The sequence below is a fragment of the Engystomops pustulosus genome, chromosome 10 (genome assembly GCF_040894005.1).
Source record: "Engystomops pustulosus chromosome 10, aEngPut4.maternal, whole genome shotgun sequence".
NCBI classification, from domain to species: domain Eukaryota; kingdom Metazoa; phylum Chordata; class Amphibia; order Anura; family Leptodactylidae; genus Engystomops; species Engystomops pustulosus.
In genome coordinates this window covers 98,552,674-98,576,190 of record NC_092420.1, presented here as the reverse complement: position 1 = coordinate 98,576,190, position 23,517 = coordinate 98,552,674, and the positions used below count along the sequence as shown (strand labels likewise).

At 45.4% G+C, this 23,517-nt stretch overlaps 1 protein-coding gene across 2 annotated transcripts; it reads right to left on the bottom strand.

Annotated features, from left to right (window-relative positions):
• Window positions 1–472: 472 nt before the first annotated feature.
• Window positions 473–18,105, bottom strand: LOC140104190 (interleukin-12 receptor subunit beta-2-like). 2 transcript variants are annotated; one of them, XM_072127595.1, is made up of 17 exons: window positions 17,983–18,105; window positions 15,073–15,148; window positions 13,051–13,150; window positions 12,614–12,889; window positions 10,719–10,833; window positions 9,810–9,988; window positions 8,403–8,539; window positions 7,884–8,031; window positions 6,454–6,524; window positions 5,607–5,820; window positions 4,630–4,821; window positions 4,314–4,415; window positions 3,830–3,985; window positions 2,881–3,024; window positions 1,489–1,576; window positions 1,160–1,259; window positions 473–868 (listed from the first exon to the last, which is right to left on the bottom strand). In XM_072127595.1, exons 2-17 carry the CDS (start codon window positions 15,085–15,087, stop codon window positions 473–475), a joined length of 2,433 nt encoding a protein of 810 aa, XP_071983696.1. In that variant the 5' UTR covers window positions 15,088–15,148; window positions 17,983–18,105. The 2 variants fall into 2 exon arrangements, with proteins under 2 accessions (XP_071983696.1, XP_071983697.1); XM_072127596.1 differs by lacking the exon at window positions 4,630–4,821.
• Window positions 18,106–23,517: the final 5,412 nt, after the last annotated feature.

Genomic DNA, 23,517 nt, shown 5'->3' with positions numbered 1-23,517 from the left:
TGGCACTTAAATAGTGTCTCTTCACACCCACTGTCAATATGGGTGTAAGACACTGCATGGAGTGCACACACTAAAACTAAAACCGGATGCATTTCTACTGCATGAGGTGAAGGGGGCGCTATTCTATAGCTCGCCTCCGGCTGCAGGGAGTTCACGTTGACCCCTGTGTCCAGTCTATCTGCACAGTGTCCAGGCTGATGGGGTTGTGGGGCCTTTCTCTAGTTATTCCTGCCCACAAGTCCTTGTTAGAAGCCTCCATGATGGCCAACATGTTCTTTGGCAGATAGTTCACTGTAATCTCATTGTGGACCGGGTCAGCGGAGGGGTTTATATTCTTCACCATGTAACTCAATGTATTGACGTCCTGCTGGATCAGGGAGGGTGGTGGTTTCATTCCACGATGGGACAAGTAGTCCCCCGGCTCGGCCCTGGAGTCCAATAAGTGATGATTTTGTTGGACCAAATAGTCTGATTACTTTATTTCCTGATGGGTCGGATTGTCTGATGATTGGATATCCTGGTGGAGCAAGTATTCTACAGATTTCATGTCGTGTCTGAGCAGGTAGGTGGATGGTGTCCTAGCACGGTTGTCCTGGTCATCAGGGGCTAGTGATCTGTATCCTGCATCTTGTGCGGGTTTTATGGTCTCTGTGTCTGTAGATGTCATATTACTCTCCCCCTGTGTGGTATTTATTATGTCTAATTTATAACTAAATACAGCTGTGGAAGACTCATCATCATCATCATCATCGCCATCATCATCATCATCATCGCTGGTCATCTCTACTACTTCCAGGGTCTCCGTGTCATCATAATCATCAAAGTCGGAGACACTCGCTGTTACGTTGGTGAGAAACTCAGTTTTTTCCTTTTGAGATATTGAAACAGGACAAAGAATAAGACGTATGGTATGTATAGGTTGTTGCAACCTCTAGCATACAGTTCAAGGTAGGTGACATTCCATGGCTGGTGGCCACAGCTCATCACCTCCTCCCTGCGTTGAGGTATGCCCACAACGCAGAGCGTGCCCACAACGCAGAGCATGCCCACAACGCAGAGCGTGCCCACAACGCAGAGCATGCCCACTACACTCTTCTATTGCACTGGACTTCAATGTACACCATCTGTGGTCATGCTCAGGGTCCGCATGTTTTCATACCTTGTTTAAGATGTACTCCTTGGCCCATTCGCAGTTGGCCGGGTCAGGGACAGGCTTGCTCCACCATTGAGGAAGGATTCCTGATAAGAATAATTGCATCCTAGGAGGGAAATTAAAAGCATCACATGTAACGACAGGGGGCACAGAAACATAACATGCAACACTGCATGCTTCCTGACCTCAAACCAGGACTCCACCCGAATGTAGCACCCAGGAGATGGAGCCTGGTGTCATTGGAAAGTTAAGCTACTAGAACAGCATTTATATACTAGATTCATTATATATTATTATATATTACATCCTTCACAAAGAGTAAACTTTATTCTCACCTCCGTTTTGCTAAAGAAATGCTAAGAGCGAAACCTACGCAGAGGAGGACGACTCCAAACGCCACGACCACCATCGTATCTTCTGACACTAGACAAGGAGATGAACACATAATGTCTCAGGAAGCTGCAGAAACTTTAAGATTTCACATTTAAGTGAAAGTATTAGCAGAAGACACAGGTCAGTTAAATAAGTTGGATAAATGTCGCTGGTCTGTGTCAGAATTTCCTTGTGGTGAGGACTTTGATGTCAGCAGCGGTGAAGAACCTCCCTGGTCTAAGAATCTGCTGAACAAGCTCCGTGCCCATGGGCTTATAATCAGTAGTTTGGAAGTATTTGCATTTGTTCCTCTCCCCAATCTTTATTCCAAATTTGAAAGATTTTCCAGTTTATCTGGAAAACCCATGTAAGATGATGTGTATTGAAGAAGTTGATGCACAGAGAGAACGTACAGATCTTGCTTCTTGTTGATTTTTTTTAAATCCAGGACCCAAGTCTACAAGAATCTTTGGATGTTCCACCATGAAGGAGTTAATACCCTCCTCTTTAGTAGTCTAGAAGATGGAAGGAGATAAGTACCTTGGTACGGCGTTTTGAAACTCAAAAACAACGGCTGAGGAGAGGAGATTTGTCTAATTTTATTGTTAAACACAATTTTAATGCAATGTACAATGTCACCTTAACATTGTATTTACAAAACATGTTACTGTATATACTTGTGTATAATCCGTGTTTTTCAGCACAAAAAATGTGCTTTATACCACATTGGGGCTGGCTGTATACTACATGGGGCTCGCTATATACTTCTGGGGGCCGGCTGGCTGTGTGCTACAATGGGGCCGGCTGGCTGTGTGCTACAATGGGGCCGGCTGGCTGTGTGCTACAATGGGGCCGGCTGGCTGTGTGCTACAATGGGGCCGGCTGGCTGTGTGCTACAATGGGGCCGGCTGGCTGTGTGCTACAATGGGGCCGGCTGGCTGTGTGCTACAATGGGGCCGGCTGGCTGTGTGCTACAATGGGGCCGGCTGGCTGTGTGCTACAATGGGGCCGGCTGGCTGTGTGCTACAATGGGGCCGGCTGGCTGTGTGCTACAATGGGGCCGGCTGGCTGTGTGCTACAATGGGGCCGGCTGGCTGTGTGCTACAATGGGGCCGGCTGGCTGTGTGCTACAATGGGGCCGGCTGGCTGTGTACTACAATGGGGCCGGCTGGCTGTGTGCTACAATGGGGCCGGCTGGCTGTGTGCTACAATGGGGCCGGCTGGCTGTGTGCTACAATGGGGCCGGCTGGCTGTGTACTACAATGGGGCCGGCTGGCTGTGTACTACTGGGGGCTGAAGCGCTGCCCATTATGACGATTGTGGAAATGCACAAAAACCTTTACAAATGTTCTCACCGTGGGGCTGGATGGAGGCAGATATGAGAGGACTGGGAGGACTCTCTCCGGCGACATTCGAGCACGTCATCTCCAATGAGTACTGGACGTTTCTCTTAACGTCATCAATCTCGTATCGGTAATAAGGCGACTGGTCAGAAGATACTAAATGTAAAAGAAATACAGATACAGATGATTGGGGAACAAGCGCTTGATGGTTAACACCTGTTATATGAATACATGAATGCCCCATGCAGCTTGCAGCAGTAGGAGCCCTCCCTTTTCCTATAGCTGGGCTTTTGGGGGCGGCTTAGGACCACCATGAGCCCTGGGCTGTATAAATAGCCCCTACAAGTCTGGAGTCACTTCCTACATCTGGGACTAGAATTGGCTTATTGGAGATCGGAGGATGTGTCCCTTCTGCTTGATCTGCAGATTCAGGACCTTCAAAGGTCCTGAAATGGATCTTGTTTACTTGTGTATTGAGAGCAGGAAAAGATGCAGGAGGATTTCATGGGGGACGGTCTTTCTCAGTATAACATTTGGGTGGCCATGGGCCCCCTAGTAGGCTTGGGCCTCGGGCTAGCGCCTATAAAATACAAGCGGTCCCCTACTTGAGAACACCTGACTTACAGATGACCCCTAGTTAAAGGGACCTCTGGATGTTGGTAATTTACTGTACTTTAGCCTTGGGTACAATAAACAGCTGTAATAATTATCAATGGTGTCTGTAATTAACCTTTATTGTTAATCCTGGTTCTTACAATTAGAAAGTATTCAGTTCCGACTTAATTACAAATTCAACTTAAGAACAAACCTACAGAATCTTGTATGTAACCCGGGGACTGGCTGAATCTGGTTGTGTAACCATGAAACACATAAATGATACTTCAGAAAAGTAAGTGATAGGTCACGACCCTAGACCACCCTCCACCTCCCACCCGTCCCCTACTTTACAATGGATACTAACCCTGAATAATGCGCGTGGTCTGAGCCGTCGCCCTTACATATATGGTATAGTGGGTGATGCACCCCATCCGCGCCTCCACCGGGATCTCCTGCCATGTGACCAGGATTGTGTTCTTCCTAGGAATTTCATATTTGAATTTGGGACCAGTCAGAGGAGCTGCGCACACCAGGAGAGAAACCAGGAGAACATAATGAATGTTCATTATATAAATCACCGACATGGTGGACATTAGGAGCCAGTTACTTCTATACCGGTAACTATACACACACCATAGATTTGGGAATATACAACCACAAGGAGTTACCGACCTTAAAGGGCAATTCGTTTCAGATCCTAATGAGCACAGCAGGGAGCTCCTCCCACTATTCTCATCCGGGGCTATAGTGCCTCCAGTGGCCACCGAGGGGACTGCACACCGTCAATATGAATGGACTGTACATGGAGTATACAATGTGTATGTACAAATATTTATTGATATTCTTACCTATTTGTGGGGTGGAGCCCTGTGTCTTTCCGGGGAGTCCTGCTCTTCCATCCCACAGGAGGTAGACATACAGCTCATAACATATGTAAGGCTTCAAGAGGCCTGTATGGATAGAGAACACGTATGTTATGTCTAATCCATGTTAATGTGGTCTTCTTTGTGTAAAACACTATACATTGTATAAAAGTAACAAAATTATAGAACTTGTGTTTCTAGGTTTAACAAAAAAAAATGCATAAAAAAATCTAAAAAATGTAATTATAGATCAATATCAAATCATAGCTCAGTGACGCCTCCTAGTGGTGGTAATGATTACCTGCTATGGTTACCGATCTGTTATCTTTGGGGACCATGATCCAGTCTGTATGACCTGGATCCCTTCCTGTAGGATCTTCCCAAGCGACTATTTGATCTCCCACTGATTTGATACCTGGGGGCAGCTCCCAGCGCAGGGTGATGGTCCCAGGGCCGCTGGGTTGGGCAATGAGATTGGTCGGAGCTGGGAAGCCTTATGGAATTAAAAACGCAGTTAAAAATGGAAACCAAATGTGTGTTCAACAAAAGTGCAAATGTTTAAGTTACAATTTTTTGAAGCTGCAGTACATAACCGATGGATAAGGGTGGCGCTGTTTTGGAATTTCAAAATTATGCTAATGAGCCAGAAGGGCTCCTATAGCTTCTCCATGTTGTAACTTCACAGGCTGTCTCCTGCTCCGTCAGCACTTCCTCTCTCTCTCTGCCTGTACAGTGTAACAGCCTGTGAAGCTGCAGCATGGAGGGGCTTTGGTAATGCTCTCCAGAACCCTTCTAGCTAATTAGCATAATTTTCACAGTTGATTTTACAAGGAACAATGCCATGGATAACAAATATAAGAAGATCCCACAGTCCCGGTGCCTGGATCTATGAGTCATGTCCCTGGTTTATCAGGATGGATTTTGATTTCATGACGGAGTCTTAAAGTACTGGAAAAAAATTGCACATACAGTGCCACACTTGTCCACAGGTTTTTCGTGGTATTGCAGTTTAGCTTCACTGAAGTGAAAGATGCAATCCAGCAGACAACGTATGGACAGATATGGTGCTGTTTTTGGAAGATTTCCTGATCCTGAACATCCCCTTTAAATTGTATGTACAGTGCTCTGTAATGACATCTATACTGGCAGAGCAGCAGAATTCTCACCATATAAACAGCTACAATGTAAAAGTGGTCCCCTAATACACCACGTAAGCGGCGCCCCCTGCAGTAAGCATGTAGATAGCGTTCAGGGTACAGTTCCTATATGGCCACTTACCGGACAGGCTGTGAGTGGTGACTCTGATGGATGTAGGAGGAGAACTTCCCATAGAGTTGTGAGCGGATACAGTAATGTCACAGCCTTCACTCCCAATGTTCCTGCTCAGCCGGGTGTTTGTGGTGTTTTCGATGTGTCCTCCATGGCGTCCATTGTCCTGGATCATCACTTGGTAAAACTGAATCCGACCCCTGAACTCTGACACATTCATGTACTGGAAGCAAAACAAAACGAGCCTCAGATCCCATAGGAATTCAGGAACCTGGAAAGGATATGCAAAAAGTCTGCCTCTAGTGGCAGGTATGTAATAATAATAATAATTCCTTTATATAGCGCACACATATTCCGCAGCGCTGCACAGAGCTGCCAAATCAGTCCCTGTCCCCATGGGGCTCACAATCTAATCAGTAGAAGTCAATGCCCAATTCTGCTCCGCTCGCTGCAGCTCTGTTTTGACTCATACTCGCCTATAGGTGGCGCTAGAAGCAGTTTTTTGTTTTTCACATCCAATAAAACCTATTTGCATATCCTTTCCCAGAATCCTTAGCATATACATTCCCTTTAAGACTCCTTTCACTTGCAAGTCCTGATCTAATCTCTGTTTAGATGTGGAGTGGAGCTCCAATTTTTCGACAATCTCACGCGGGTCGTACAATGCCCGGGGCTGCTGTATAGACTATATACATTCATACGGATTCATTTTGTAACTTTTCTACTCTGTTACATTGTAGCAAAGTAACATTTGGGTCCTAACATAACAAGACACTTTGTAACCGCATGGAGGGTTCTGTTAATAATACTACAAATAACGGACATTGATAACTGCCTGCAGATTGTTCACTTTTACCTTCCAAAAAATGGTGGCTTCCCCGTTGCTCCCCTGTAACCTGTACCACACGTACGTCTTATCTCCAGGAGCTGATGTAAAAGAAGAGAGAACACAGATTCAGATCAAAGCCACATAATACATGGATTTACTTGTGTATCCCCATCATTGATTAGGCTCCAGTCATTCTGTAGTCGCTACAATTGTATCTCCAGCCCCCACTGTCCCCCGAGCAATCAATTCCGCATCCGCAGCTCTCTAGTGTCAGATGGGCGGAGCCAGATTGTTCTAGCACAGGACCTCCCATTGGAGAGCAGAGAGACTAATTAGTAAGTTTCAGGGTAATTTCAGTATCCTCTATGCTAATTAGGTTTTCCACAATCAGATAGGTGGTCCTTAGAAGAAACATACTTCATGGCTCCGCCCATCTGACAGTAGAGATCCGAAAATAATTAAAAAAAATTATTAAATTGATTACTTAGGATTGGTGGGGGCTGGAGAGAAAATTCCAACTGTGCCTCAATCGGTAGAGGGACCCCTACCAGAGGATGCAAAAAGTGGCAGTTGATGGAGATGGGGAAAGGTCCCCTTTAAGACGAGCCAAAAAAGTGGCCAGAGTCATTGCTACTAATATTTTTTTTTACCATCAAGCAATTCTGTGAAGAAAGGAAAAGTGAAACCCGTCTATGACCAGCCCGTTAGGTGAAGGGAAAATCTGTAATTTTATGAAAATGAAACCATTCACCTTAACTGGAAACAAAAGTATCTCAGGTCGTGGTGTCACATGACGCGACAAACCGAAAAAAAGAGTCAGCGATAAATCCAGCAAACGCTAATGCTTTGCACCCTGTGAACTCCGTGGTACGTGGGAAGGACTATAACGCTTGCGGTAGATAGACGCGCACACGTGGCGTTCTTCAGCTGTCGCCGTGGTCTTGGGCGACCGATCATACAGAACTAGAAGGTTCTGGTTGGTTACTATTGTCCCACTACCAAAGTGTCCTCTTCATGTAATAGGACAGTGTAAGAACTTATATACAGGCGGTCCCCTACTTAAGAACACTCGACTTACATACGACCCCCAGTTACAAACGGACCTCTGGATATTGGTAATTTATTGTACTTTAGTCCTAGGCTACAATGATCAGCTGTAACAGTTATCACAGGCGTCTGTAATGAAGCTTTAGTGTTAATCCTGATTCTTATGACAACCCAACATTTTTAAAATCCAATTGTCAGAGACCAAAAAAAGTTCTGGCTGGTATTACAATGATAAAATATACAGTTCCGACTTACATACAAACTCAACTTAAGAACAAACCTACAGACCCTATCTTGTATGTAACCCGGGGACTGCCTGTAATCGGCACCTCATATAGAAATGTGATGGGGTAACACTGAGGCGCAGGGCATGCTGGGAGACCACTGCCTATAGTCTGATATATATTTACCCTCCTCTGGGGTCTCGTGTACGACGACTTTGCTCCAGTTGCTCCATTTCCCTCCATTGATCACATATTTACAGGCGGCCCGGAACTCGTATTGTGACAGCGCACGTAACCTGTGCAGACTCCAGGATCTGCTGTCCAGGATTTGTACCTGTGGAAGGGAAAGTGAGTGAATATTTTACATTTTCATGCATTTCCATATTTGCAGGAGTTGCTCGGATTGTGTGAGCTCTCTGCTTTATGGTAATATTACAATGGCCTCGCTCCCACCACATTAGGCTGCAGTAAGCTGCTACTAGTGAGAGCTTGATACATACTTATTTATTTTGCACCTTTTGGCTGACGTGTAAACAGCTCCCCCTAGTGGTGGCAGCAGGCAGCCTGATTTTTATCATTGCGTTCTATGTCTGTGGGCCGGACTATTACAGAGCAGTATGCAAGGTAATGTGGGTGCATTGTGCTCTATAGTATGTGGTGCTTATTATAATACAGCATATAATGGTACAAAAAGCTGAATCTTACCTGTTCCCAAACCCTTTCGTTCATGATGCGATATCTGATCTGAAAGTGACGAACGTCCTGAGGGGTGCGGATGGTTACGGCACATGTATGAGACGTATCGCAGGTCACGGCTATATCATCCGGTGGATACGGCTTCACTGTGTCACAGAACACGGAAGAAGTTATACTGTATCAAATGTATCACTGTATAGTATTACCATATAGAGTTCAGAGGTATATAGAGTGTATCTGCCTGCCCCTGGATAATCTGAGGACGTCTAAGGATGCTGGTCTTATGCACACCACCTGGAAGATGGGGGCGCTGTTTGCACCCATATCCAGGACACATTTCGAGTAGCATCTCCTTCTGTGTTTAATTGTTCAACAGAATTATAATACAAACTACAGGGGATGGGACATTACTAATCACCATGGAGGAAATACTATAGAATAATAGAACAGAATAAGAATAATCTAAACAATATATACTGTACAGGAGGTCCCCTACTTAAGGACACCTGACTTACAGACGACCCCTAGTTAAAAACGGACCCCACTGCCCTCTGTGACCTCTGGTGACCTCTCTGGACGCTTTCCTTTAGTCCCAGACTGCAATGATCAGCTGTAAGGGGTCTGTAATGAAGCTTTATTGATAATCCTTGGTCCAATTACAGCAAAAAATATTGTAAACCCAACTGTCACTTGGACAAAAATAAATTTTGTCTGGATCTACAATTATAAAAATATACAGTTTCAACTTACATACAAATTCAACTTAAGAACAAACCTATGGACCCTATCTTGTACGTTACCCGGGGACGACCTGTGTATACTTAAAATACTCATAATAAAATAACAGGAGATAATTATAATAATGCAATAGAATATGAAAACATAATCACAATGTAACAAAGAAACCAAAGTTGGAAGCAGTTTTTTTAGGGGTATTGAGGGGGTCATAAGGTACATGACTCCTGTGTACGATTCACACCTATCACATTTCCGTCAATCTTAGTCACGTGATTTCCATGTAATTGTGTTATAATAACAGTTACTGGTCATTGAGAAGGCAGGAAGTCATTCACAGGTCTCATGCGCAGAATTACCTTCACTTCCTGTCTCTGACCACAACGTATCCAGATGTAGAGAAATTACAGAATGTGCAGAACTCCTGCTATTTACATGGTAATTACATAATATATTGTAACGAGAAGCTTCCTGAGGTTCCAGAAGTGTCTGTCCCCATCACTGCCCATTCTCATAGACATCTATGTAATCAAGGCTGATGTTAGTTCAGGAGGGGGAGGAGGAAAAGAGTAACATAAGTGGAGAAAGAAGTGATTTTCTCTTATATATGTATCAGTTGCTGATCCTTTTAACCCTCTATTCCATTGGTCTCCGGTGCGTCTGCACCTCACATCATCTCACCTGCATCGGTGTAAGTGAATGTATACGGCAGCGAGGCCTTCTCTCCCAGCTCATTGTACGTCCTCACCAGCACCGTATATACTCCGCCGGCCGTTATACTGAGCGGCAGCAGGACAGACTGATCAGATTGTGATCTGCATTGGCTGGAAATTGTCACATTATGTGTCTGCTGCCACAACCTGTAAGACACAGAGGTAGAACCTAAGGAAATCTGTCTTTAATGTATGTGTATCACATCTACAGCAGCGACACCCTGCAAACAGATTCTCCTACATCAGATACATGATTTGTATTATGAGAATAGAGTTCCTATGTTAGAACCTGTCACCAAATTTGCACATATGCAGCCAGTGACCGCTTCCCATGGAGCCCTATTAACTAAATTACACCCTTCTTTTAACTAAAAATTGTTTCCCTTAGTTCCCTATAAATATAACTTTGTTATATTCCCTGGCATCAGAGGGGCGTGTCCTGTTTGGTCACCCCTCCCATCTACTTCTCCCCATCTCAGCATGTCGTGTGGCCAGGGTGACATCATCTAAGGCCCTGTTACATTTGCAATGTCTACCCCATGTATGTATCTGATCACATGAAATCACAGCATCCATTCTCTATGGAGGTTGCTGTGATTTCATGTGATTAGCTACATACATGGGGTAGACGTTACAGATGTAACAGGACCTCAGGTGATGACATGCTCCTGGTCACATGACTTTACGTGACCAATGATGTAACAGAGCTCTCACTCAATGTTCCATTCTAAATATCCTGAAGGTTGGGGGCCTCAAAGCACAGCATGAAGGGCTGGGGCTCACTTGCTTCTGGGTTAATACCAGTCAAAACAGTGAATAGATATTAAGAAATGAATCCGCACTGAATGTCAGGTGACCATAAAAACCAATACTCAACTGCAAGGTGTAAGACGTCTCCAGGAAGGTTTCTCGTCCAGAGTCCCAGGAGCACAAAACTTTCCCCCGTTCTCCCTCCTGCTCACATGTGATGGATCTCGGCTGATCCGGGGGAACTGAAAGACAATTCATGGCCCCGGTCAGGACTGCAACAGGGCTTACCTCTTCTCACAAATTGCAATTACAAAAAAATAAAACACTAAACATTTTTAAAACTTTGTATTGGATTCACCTAAATTTTTCATAATTACCAACTTTTTATTGGTAAAAATCAATTCATTTAAAGGAAATCTGGCAGATACTTGCAGTCCAAACCAAGTACACTTTACGCTTCCATGCTGGCACGTGCCTCCTGATACAGGACCCATTCTTCTTTTTGCTTCTAATAGGCATTTAAAGGGGTTGTCCGAGAGTTATGATAAAAACAAAAGGTGACCGGGAGGGGGCTGCTTAAAAAAATAAAGATGTACTTACCTTCCAAAGCCCTCCTCGTATCCCGTTCTGCTGTCGCTCTGGTCCGAGCGTTATATAAATAAACATGGCCGCCGGAGCAGAGCTGGATTCAGCTTCCGGGTGGCCACCAGCCACGCACACCCATCCCTATTCACAGCATGGATGGATGGTTCATCCAGAAGCTGAATCCAGCACTGCTCCGGCGGCCATGTTTTTTTACGTGCGGACCGGAGCGACAGCGGAACAGGACACGAGGAGGGTGTCGGAAGGTAAGTGCATCTTTATTTTTTTAAGCAGCCCCTCCCAGCCACCTTTTGTTTTTTTTCCATAACTCTCGGACAACCCCTTTAAGAGTATTCAAATGAGCCTCAGGGGCTCTGGTTTCATCACAGAAGCTCCATTGACTACTAATTAGTAACTCCTCTATACTGGAGCCCCTGAGGTTCGTTGGCATAATTCCAAAAGTAGTTTTTCTCAAAAACTAAGCTATTAGAAGCAATTATTTCAGGAGGTACGCACCAGCATGGGTCTGTACTGCACCGATGTGGTAGATTTCCTTAAGCCTCACTATCAATGCCTGCTTCTGTGGGCTTTAATTATCATTAGGCGGCTCCTTGGGACAGTTCTACGTCTATTTTTGGAGCTCTGCTGCCCATCAGATTCATTAAAGTGGCTTTAGCCTTTTACTAAATTTTCTTATGGTCCACTTACAACCTGGGGTGTTTTTTTTTTTTTCAAGAAGTCCCAAAAAAAGTCTCAAAATGCATAAAAAGTCCCAGCACATAGACCAGCAGGGACTGGAGTAACTGTGAGATTTTTTTATGGGACTTTTTGCAATAGTCCCAGGTCATGGATCACGATGCACTAGAAAAAGTTCTATGTTTACTCCACATTAATGAAGAGGTGGAAATAGTCCTGTGACACTTTATAGCAGTGAAAAGTCTCAAAAATCCTTAATGTGACTATTTTGAGATTTTTTTTACACCAAAAAAGCCCAGAAAAACCCCACAGGCAGTCCCCGGGTTACATACAAGATAGGGTCCGCAGGTTTGTACTTAAGTTGAATGTGTATGTAAGTCAAAACTGTATATTTTATAATTGTAGATCGAGACAAATTTTTTTTTTGCCCCAGTGACAATTGGAGTTTCAGAATTTTTTGCTGTATTGGGACCAAGGATTATTAATAAAGCTTCATTACAGACACCTTACAGCTGATCATTGCAGTCTGGGACTATAGTAACATCCAGAGAGGTCACCAGAGGTCACAGTGGGCAGAGAGGTCCGTCTTTAACTATGAGTCGTCTGTAAGTCGGGTGTCCTTAAGTAGGGGACCGCCTGTACCCCCTATGCCTCTTCTCAGGCCAGGTTTAGTTGGGACAATGTGGTCCTTGTGGCACCTATGCAGAATTCTATATGTGACTGTACTGACTGGCGGACACTTACCTCCCGCAAACACTGACATCACGCAGAGCGTTTTACATTTCCAGCAGAAGTAGACGGTTTCACCAGGAGGCGGCTGCGGGTCTTGCACGGTGACTGAGCCCTTCCTTACTATCCCCGGCAATGACGTCTTATTTCTATATATTTTCACGTCTTCCCTGGATCCTGGGTTGCAATGTTTGGCGTTGCCGGTTAAAGTGCACGTCAGGTTAATAGGACGACCGTGGTGAATCACCGGACCGGGACTGGCCGTCATCATAGCAGCCGGGCAGATCTCTGCTGAAAAATGACATTTATTTACTGCTACCATTTTATGTCTACAGCTCCTATGTAAGCCCATGTGTTTCCATAGTTACAGACTACATATTCCTGTGTAGTCTGATGCTACAATGTTACATAGTATACATAAAAAAAAGTTGTTTTTTTTCTTATAAACTGACCTGCAGTCGATCTCATGGGGATCCACATTGTACTGATGATCACTGTCATCCACAGAAGCCAAAATCTTCTGTCCATAAGTTGAGACGGAGAGGTAGATGGCTATATGCAAAATATATTGTATAACACGTGTAAAAATATTATATAGAAAGATCCCCTTATTAGGAGGTTTGAGGTTATACAGGGAGGTCTCCTATGCAGTATCCTCATATATTATATACATTATATCATATTACAAAAACATCCTCCATGGTCCAGAAAATCTACTAATGCCCATTGATTTTAAGCAGAACTGTGTAATACTTCATGTGGCCAGTGGTGGCGCTGTTGGGGAAGCAACCACCTGCTTCCTTGTTAGAAAGATGATCCAACTTGGGGACAATGGGGCACATTTACTTACCCGGTCCATTCACGATCCAGGGGCGCGTTCTCTGTGGAGGATTCGGGTCTTCCGGCGATTCACTAGGTAGTTCCCCCGATGTCCACCAGGTGTCGCTGCTGCGCTGAAGTCCGTCGGAAACACTGAACTTAACCGTCCTAACGTGGGTGCAGGTAAGCGCGTGTCAAGCGACACTTTTTTTTTAAAATACGGAGGTTTTTCCGAATCTGTCGGGATTTTTTACCGCCACGCTCCCCGATTTCCGTCACGTGCACGCCGGCGCCGATGCGCCACAATCCAGTCGCCTGCGCCAAAATCCCGGGGCAATTCAGGGAAAATCGACGCAAATTGGAAATATTCTGATAACCAGTCGGAAAAACGCGATAATTAATGACCCCCTGCTATAAGCTTATTATCAGACCTCTCTTAAAGGAATTGTCCATAGTCGAAAGTTTTTTTCACACCTACACAAAACTTTCACTCATTTTATGTCTAAAGCCATATTCAGAATTTTAGTTTCCTGTTCTGTGACACCAGTGCATTGTGGGAGATCACATGACCGTTACACTGAGCCCGACTGTCACATGTCTGACAACAGTGAGCTAACCCGCTGTCTGTTTCCAAGGGCGACCTGCTAAATCTAAAGCAGCTCGGTTTATGCTTGGAGAAAACAACACAAAGTTATAACACAAACTTGATACTAAACAAAAATTGGAAGCATTAAATGTTAATCCTATACATTGTAACATTTTAATATCCTGCTGTGCACAGAATATTATATATAATGGGGGTCATTTACTAAGGGCCTGATTCGCGTTTTCCCGACGTGTTACCCGAATATTTCCGATTTATGCCGATTTCCCCTGAATTGCCCCGGGATTTTGGCGCATGCGATCGTATTGTGGCGCATTGGCGCTGGCATGCACGCCATGGAAATCGGGGGGCGTGGCCAAACGAGAACCCGACGGATTTGGAAAAAACGCCGCATTAAAAAAAAAATCTGTTGCGGAGCTTGCACTTACCTTCACTCAGCCCGGCTCGGTGAACTTTTCAGCGCAGCAGCGCCACCTGGTGGATGGCGGAGGAGCTACCTTAATAAATCCCAGCCGGACCCGAATCCAGCGCGCGTTCTCTGCGCTGAATTCGGGTCCGGCCGGGATTTATTAAGGTAGTTCCTCCGCTGTCCACTAGGTGGCGCTGTTGCGCTGAAGTTCCCTGGAACGCACTGGAATACACTGAGCCGGGCTGAGTGAAGGTAAGTGCAATTTTCGCGACACATTTTTTTTTTAAATGCGGCGGTTTTTCCGAATCCGACGGGTTTTCGTTTGGCCACGCCCCCCGATTTCCGTTGCGTGCATGCCAGCGCCGATGCACCACAATCGGATCGCGTGCGCCAAAATCCCGGGGCAATTCAGGGGAAATCGGCATAAATCGGAAATATTCGGGTAACACGTCGGGAAACCGCAAATCGGGCCCTTAGTAAATGACCCCCAATATGTCTGTGTGTGTATATATATATTACAGCTTTAGAAATGTCCATTTAGTTTTAATTGTTTCCTATCGTATGATTCTTGGAGGTTCTGCACGTAACATACAATGACTGTGAAATTCCCCCTGTCCTGCCCTGTGGTTAGCACTGACTCACCCGTGCAGGCTGCATGTTGTGGATGCCATGAAGCTACGATCTTCTTATTAGTCATGTGATTTGACAGAACAATATTCTAGAAAAAAAAATCAAAAAAAAATCAGAGAGATGTATGAATGGAGGCTCATCCCCACGTGTGCAGGAGCCCCGACTAGATGACTAAATATGAAAATTCTGAAAATGTAACTATTAATATTACCTCTGCATCAGAATAATAATAAACTGGTCGCTCTGACTGTATGTAAGAATATTAATAAACATAGAATTTTGGATTTTCACTTTTTTTTTTAAATAATTAGAATTTTTTTAGAACCACAAATTAAAAAAATTGGGTGCCATGGCTCCTGCAGGAATTATAGGGATCACGATCGGAATAGGAAGTCTTCCAGAGGTCTGTGATACGGATTTGCCATTCTGAGTTGGTAAATACAGGCGGTCCCCGGGTTACGTAGGTTTTGTTCTTAAGTTGAATTTGTATGTAATTGGAAACTGTATATTTTATAATTGTAAATCCAAACAAAAATATTTTTTTTGCTCCGGTGACAGTTGGAGTTTAAAAGCTTTTTGCTGTAATTTCATAGTTTCATAGTTTATACGGTTGAAAAAAGACACTTGTCCATCAAGTTCAACCAAGGAAGGGAAGGGATTGGATGTGCCAAGGAAGGGAAGGGATTGGATGAGCCAAGGAAGGGAAGGGATTGGATGTGCCAAGGAAGGGAAGGGATTGGATGAGCCAAGGAAGGGAAGGGATTGGATGAGCCAAGGAAGGGAAGGGATTGGATGAGCCAAGGAAGGGAAGGGATTGGATGAGCCAAGGAAGGGAAGGGATTGGATGAGCCAAGGAAGGGAAGGGATTGGATGAGCCAAGGAAGGGAAGGGATTGGATGAGCCAAGGAAGGGAAGGGATTGGATGTGCCAAGGAAGGGAAGGGATTGGATGAGCCAAGGAAGGGAAGGGATTGGATGAGCCAAGGAAGGGAAGGGATTGGATGAGCCAAGGAAGGGAAGGGATTGGATGAGCCAAGGAAGGGAAGGGATTGGATGAGCCAAGGAAGGAAAGGGATTGGATGAGCCAAGGAAGGGAAGGGATTGGATGAGCCAAGGAAGGGAAGGGATTGGATGAGCCAAGGAAGGGAAGGGATTGGATGTGCCAAGGAAGGGAAGGGATTGGATGAGCCAAGGAAGGGAAGGGATTGGATGAGGCAAGGAAGGGAAGGGATTGGATGTGCCAAGGAATGGAAGGGATTGGATGTGCCAAGGAAGGGAAGGGATTGGATGTGCCAAGGAAGGGAAGGGATTGGATGTGCCAAGGAAGGGAAGGGATTGGATGAGCCAAGGAAGGGAAGGAATTGGATGTGCCAAGGAAGGGAAGGGATTGGATGTGCCAAGGAAGGGAAGGGATTGGATGAGCCAAGGAAGGGAAGGGATTGGATGAGCCAAGGAAGGGAAGGGATTGGATGTGCCAAGGAAGGGAAGGGATTGGATGAGCCAAGGAAGGGAAGGGATTGGATGAGCCAAGGAAGGGAAGGGATTGGATGTGCCAAGGAATGGAAGGGATTGGATGTGCCAAGGAAGGGAAGGGATTGGATGTGCCAAGGAAGGGAAGGGATTGGATGTGCCAAGGAAGGGAAGGGATTGGATGAGCCAAGGAAGGGAAGGGATTGGATGTGCCAAGGAAGGGAAGGGATTGGATGTGCCAAGGAAGGGAAGGGATTGGATGAGCCAAGGAAGGGAAGGGATTGGATGAGCCAAGGAAGGGAAGGGATTGGATGTGCCAAGGAAGGGAAGGGATTGGATGTGCCAAGGAAGGGAAGGGATTGGATGTGCCAAGGAAGGGAAGGGATTGGATGTGCCAAGGAAGGGAAGGGATTGGATGAGCCAAGGAAGGGAAGGGATTGGATGTGCCAAGGAAGGGAAGGGATTGGATGTGCTAAGGAAGGGATTTGATGAGAATTGGACCAAGGATTATCAATAAAGCTTCATTACAGACACTTTACAACATTGCAGCCTGGGACTATAGTAACATCCAGAGAGGTCACCAGAGGTCACAGGGGGCAGAGGGGTCCGTCTGTAACTAGGGGTCATCTGTAAGTCAGGTGTCCTTAAGTAGGGGACTGTCTGTATTTAGTTGAACAAATCTGTTATTAGTAATTCATCTCCGATTGAAACTTTTAGTTCTGCAAACATCCAGCAGTAACCAGATGCTGCACATACAAGACCCTGCGTGTGGTTATCCAGAACTTCTTTTCCTCTTTCTTATTTCTCAGTTAATTTCTTGTGTGAATCTGTCATGGAAGCCGTCAGCTGCTGTTTATTATATATAGATATTATTTTATATACCTGCAGTCAATATTTTTCGGACAGAATTCTATCTGTTGACAGTCCTGGGATACAGGTGCAGGGGGTCACTTTCTGTTGGGGATGTGATTTACTACTTATAGGGGTGTACGGGACTTTAACCCTTTACTTGGTGCATGTTCACACAGTATATTTTTCATTCTGATTTGCAGGGGAATTTGCTGCAGATATCCAAAGCTGAAAATCTGATTCCTCCTGCAGATTTGCAGTTTGCTACGACCTGGATCTGTACAACTCCCTATAACCAGATCCAGTCCATAATTAAAGGGGTTGTCCAGGGGTGGGAAAACATGACTACGTTCTTTCTAAAAGTGCCCTATGTGCCCATGGCCTGTGCTGGTATTGCAGTCTAGCTCTATAGAAATGAATGAAGCTTAGGTGTAGTAACACGCACTGCCCGTGGTCAGGTGTGGTAATGTTTTTGGAAAAAGCCGCCATGTATTTCCACCCCAGGACAAGCCCTTTAAGCTCTAAATAAAAAAAATGTAAAAAGTATCTATAAATGTGTTGCACGAGGCTATGGCTGGAGTAGATGAGAAGTGCAGCTACTCACCCGTCTCTGCATGTACAGATGTTACATCCCAATCTTATGAGGCTCCACTGTTCTGCTCGGAGTCCACACGTGTCTTCATGACTGGAGACATAGAAGATGTTCTGAGGCAGCAGTGAGGTCCTGATTCTGGGGAGGAGCAGAGCGGAGCATCGTCTTATTACTCAGCTACAAACCACAAGTCATGAATACGAGTCTCCACCTTTCTTATAAGCCCATGTGCTCGTCTGTAGCTCCACAATGTGATGCAGATACATAGGAACAAGCAGCAGAAATCTATAGAAAATCCCTCAAAATTTAAAAAAGAGAGAATTGCTTAAAGTTCAAAGCTGCAAAATAATGGAATACTATACTATCTGTGTGCTGTGTGCAGAGTCTCCAGTGTATCCTATGAGATGTGACATCACACTGCCTGTCTATACTATCTGTGTGCTGTGTGCAGGGTCTCCAGTGTATCCTATGAGATGTGACATCACACTGCCTGTCTATACTATCTGTGTGTGCTGCGTGCAGAGACTCCAGTGTATCCTATGAGATGTGACATCACACTGCCTGTCTATACTATCTGTGTGCTGTGTGCAGGGTCTCCAGTGTATCCTATGAGATGTGACATCACACTGCCTGTCTATACTATCTGTGTGCTGTGTGAAGAGTCTCCAGTGTATCCTATGAGATGTGACATCACACTGTCTGTCTATACTATCTGTGTGCTGTATGCAGAGTCTCCAGTGTATCCTATGAGATGTAACATCACACTGCCTGTCTATACTATCTGTGTGCTGTGTGCAGAGTCTCCAGTGTATCCTATGAGATGTGACATCACACTGCCTGTCTATACTATCTGTGTGCTGTATGCAGAGTCTCCAGTGTATCCTATGAGATGTAACATCACACTGCCTGTCTATACTATCTGTGTACTGTGTGCAGAGTCTCCAGTGTATCCTATGAGATGTAGCATCACACTGCCTGTCTATACTATCTGTGTGCTGTGTGCAGGGTCTCCAGTGTATCCTATGAGATGTGACATCACACTGCCTGTCTATACTATCTGTGTGCTGTGTGCAGAGTCTCCAGTGTATCCTATGAGATGTGACATCACACTGCCTGTCTATACTATCTGTGTGTGCTGTGTGCAGAGTCTCCAGTGTATCCTATGAGATGTAACATCACACTGCCTGTCTATACTATCTGTGTGTGCTGTGTGCAGAGTCTCCAGTGTATCCTATGAGATGTGACATCACACTGCCTGTCTATACTATCTGTGTGTGCTGTGTGCAGAGTCTCCAGTGTATCCTATGAGATGTGACATCACACTGCCTGTCTATACTATCTGTGTGCTGTGTGCAGGGTCTCCAGTGTATCCTATGAGATGTGACATCACACTGCCTGTCTATACTATCTGTGTGTGCTGCGTGCAGAGACTCCAGTGTATCCTATGAGATGTGACATCACACTGCCTGTCTATACTATCTGTGTGCTGTGTGCAGGGTCTCCAGTGTATCCTATGAGATGTGACATCACACTGCCTGTCTATACTATCTGTGTGCTGTGTGAAGAGTCTCCAGTGTATCCTATGAGATGTGACATCACACTGTCTGTCTATACTATCTGTGTGCTGTATGCAGAGTCTCCAGTGTATCCTATGAGATGTAACATCACACTGCCTGTCTATACTATCTGTGTGCTGTGTGCAGAGTCTCCAGTGTATCCTATGAGATGTGACATCACACTGCCTGTCTATACTATCTGTGTGCTGTATGCAGAGTCTCCAGTGTATCCTATGAGATGTAACATCACACTGCCTGTCTATACTATCTGTGTACTGTGTGCAGAGTCTCCAGTGTATCCTATGAGATGTAGCATCACACTGCCTGTCTATACTATCTGTGTGCTGTGTGCAGGGTCTCCAGTGTATCCTATGAGATGTGACATCACACTGCCTGTCTATACTATCTGTGTGCTGTGTGCAGAGTCTCCAGTGTATCCTATGAGATGTGACATCACACTGCCTGTCTATACTATCTGTGTGTGCTGTGTGCAGAGTCTCCAGTGTATCCTATGAGATGTGACATCACACTGCCTGTCTATACTATCTGTGTGTGCTGTGTGCAGAGTCTCCAGTGTATCCTATGAGATGTGACATCACACTGCCTGTCTATACTATCTGTGTGCTGTGTGCAGAGTCTCCAGTGTATCCTATGAGATGTAACATCACACTGCCTGTCTATACTATCTGTGTGCTGTGTGCAGGGTCTCCAGTCTATCCTATGAGATGTAACATCACACTGCCTGTCTATACTATCTGTGTGCTGTGTGCAGGGTCTCCAGTGTATCCTATGAGATGTAACATCACACTGCCTGTCTATACTATCTGTGTGCTGTGTGCAGAGTCTCCAGTGTATCCTATGAGATGTGACATCACACTGCCTGTCTATACTATCTGTGTGCTGTGTGTAGAGCCTCCAGTGTATCCTATGAGATGTGACATCACACTGCCTGTCTATACTATCTGTGTGCTGTGTGCAGAGTCTCCAGTGTATCCTATGAGATGTGACATCACACTGCCTGTCTATACTATCTGTGTGCTGTGTGCAGGGTCTCCAGTGTATCCTATGAGATTTGACATCACACTGCCTGTCTATACTATCTGTGTGCTGTGTGCAGGGTCTCCAGTGTATCCTATGAGATGTAACATCACACTGCCTGTCTATACTATCTGTGTGCTGTGTGCAGAGTCTCCAGTGTATCCTATGAGATGTGACATCACACTGCCTGTCTATACTATCTGTGTGCTCTGTGCAGGGTCTCCAGTGTATCCTATAAGATGTGACATCACACTGCCTGTCTATACTATCTGTGTGTGCTGTGTGCAGAGTCTCCAGTGTATCCTATGAGATGTGACATCACACTGCCTGTCTATACTATCTGTGTGCTGTGTGCAGGGTCTCTAGTGTATCCTATGAGATGTAACATCACACTGCCTGTCTATACTATCTGTGTGCTGTGTGCAGAGCCTCCAGTGTATCCTATGAGATGTAACATCACACTGCCTGTCTATACTATCTGTGTGCTGTGTGCAGAGCCTCCAGTGTATCCTATGAGATGTAACATCACACTGCCTGTCTATACTATCTGTGTGCTGTGTGCAGGGTCTCCAGTGTATCCTATGAGATGTAACATCACACTGCCTGTCTATACTATCTGTGTACTGTGTGCAGAGACTCCAGTGTATCCTATGAGATGTGACATCACACTGCCTGTCTATACTATCTGTGTGCTGTGTGCAGGGTCTCCAGTGTATCCTATGAGATGTAACATCACACTGCCTGTCTATACTATCTGTGTACTGTGTGCAGAGACTCCAGTGTATCCTATGAGATGTGACATCACACTGCCTGTCTATACTATCTGTGTGCTGTGTGCAGGGTCTCCAGTGTATCCTATGAGATGTAACATCACACTGCCTGTCTATACTATCTGTGTGCTGTGTGCAGGGTCTCCAGTGTATCCTATGAGATGTAACATCACACTGCCTGTCTATACTACCTGTGTGCTGTGTGCAGAGTCTCCAGTGTATCCTATGAGATGTGACATCACACTGCCTGTCTATACTATCTGTGTACTGTGTGCAGAGACTCCAGTGTATCCTATGAGATGTGACATCACACTGCCTGTCTATACTATCTGTGTGCTGTGTGCAGGGTCTCCAGTGTATCCTATGAGATGTAACATCACACTGCCTGTCTATACTATCTGTGTATGCTGTGTGCAGAGTCTCCAGTGTATCCTATGAGATGTAACATCACACTGCCTGTCTATACTATCTGTGTGCTGTGTGCAGAGCCTCCAGTGTATCCTATGAGATGTAACATCACACTGCCTGTCTATACTATCTGTGTGCTGTGTGCAGGGTCTCCAGTGTATCCTATGAGATGTGACATCACACTGCCTGTCTATACTATCTGTGTGCTGTATGCAGAGTCTCCAGTGTATCCTATGAGATGTGACATCACACTGCCTGTCTATACTATCTGTGTGCTGTGTGCAGAGTCTCCAGTGTATCCTATGAGATGTAACATCACACTGCCTGTCTATACTATCTGTGTACTGTGTGCAGTAATGCAAAATCTTACTGCTCCCGCCTGACCAGCTGGATTATGGTGCAGATTTTCATGCATTACCATCCGGACTGAGGACAGTTTCCCCTCTTGTTTTGGTTATACTTCCAGGCTGCTTAGGGGTTAATATTAGGACGGTTACTGTTCCTATACAGGTTGCAGTCGTTGGATGGGTTGTGGCGGGCTCCCGGAGCACATGGCAGCTTGTGGTCTCACATCTTTGTTGCTCTTTTCAACTCTGGGAGTAAAAGAGGAAATGCTTTAAGGTGAGGAACAACAATGTGAAGTATTTGAGGTGTTTGTAAGATGTGTAATAAGGTACTGAAACACGGGGGATGGGCAAAAAAGGTGCGAGGTTATAAGCCGGATAACAAAATCCTCCAGAAAACAGCAGCAAACTGAAAGACGTCTGGTTCAGGTTTTACATCTTTTAGAGTCATATATAAGTGTCTGTAAGTTATCATTGTTCTGCGGCAAATACATCAGGAAAGTATCAGCTTTGTAACATTCTGCTGGTTACGTGTTTGCGGCTTCTATCCGGGTGTCCAGGGCCTGGGCCGTATTTGCAGCTCATGCCGCCCGGAGAATCAGATTTACAGAAATTTGCAAAATTATAACCAAACACAGGGAATGGTTTAAAATAAGCAGCATATTATTAACTCTTTATCTCCAGCACGGCTGATGACTACTTCCTGCTGTAATGACAACGTGGTCTCAGAGCCGGTGGAGGGAGATCACATTTATAGTATTGCAATTTATGTGACCTTTAATGTGAAATTCCTTGGACCCTTCTTGAAGCTCTCTGCTGTCCCTGCTGTGACCAGCGCCTGAGCTCTCTGCTGTCCCTGCTGTGACCAGTGCCTGAGCTCTCTGCTGTCCCTGCTGTGACCAGCGCCTGAGCTCTCTGCTGTCCCTGCTGTGACCAGCGCCTGAGCTCTCTGCTGTCCCTGCTGTGACCAGCGCCTGAGCTCTCTGCTGTCCCTGCTGTGACCAGCACCTGAGCTCTCTGCTGTCCCTGCTGTGACCAGTGCCTGAGCTCTCTACTGTCCCTGCTGTGACCAGCGCCTGAGCTCTCTGCTGTCCCTGCTGTGACCAGCGCCTGAGCTCTCTGCTGTCCCTGCTGTGACCAGCCCCTGAGCTCTCTGCTGTCCCTGCTGTGACCAGCGCCTGAGCTCTCTGCTGTCCCTGCTGTGACCAGCGCCTGAGCTCTCTGCTGTCCCTGCTGTGACCAGCGCCTGAGCTCTCTGCTAATTAATTTCAAAAAGTCGCCCGGCTAGCGACCAAAAAAAAACCCTTTTAATATCCACCAGGGCTATAGTAGGTGTTGGTTAAGACGTAACCTTTATTTAAATCATTGTTTAAGAGCAAGACATTGTGTGTTAAAAATACAATTAGACAGTATCCACACTGTTAGGATCAT

What these genes read in the sequence shown, in the direction of transcription:
- LOC140104190 (XM_072127595.1), bottom strand. An exon ending in ATTCACTTACACCGATGCAG is followed by an intron (nt 8,540 to 9,809) that starts GTGAGATGATGT and finishes TCTGTGACACAG; the next exon opens with TGAAGCCGTATCCACCGGAT. An exon ending in ACGAAAGGGTTTGGGAACAG is followed by an intron (nt 8,032 to 8,402) that starts GTAAGATTCAGC and finishes TCCCTTCCACAG; the next exon opens with GTACAAATCCTGGACAGCAG.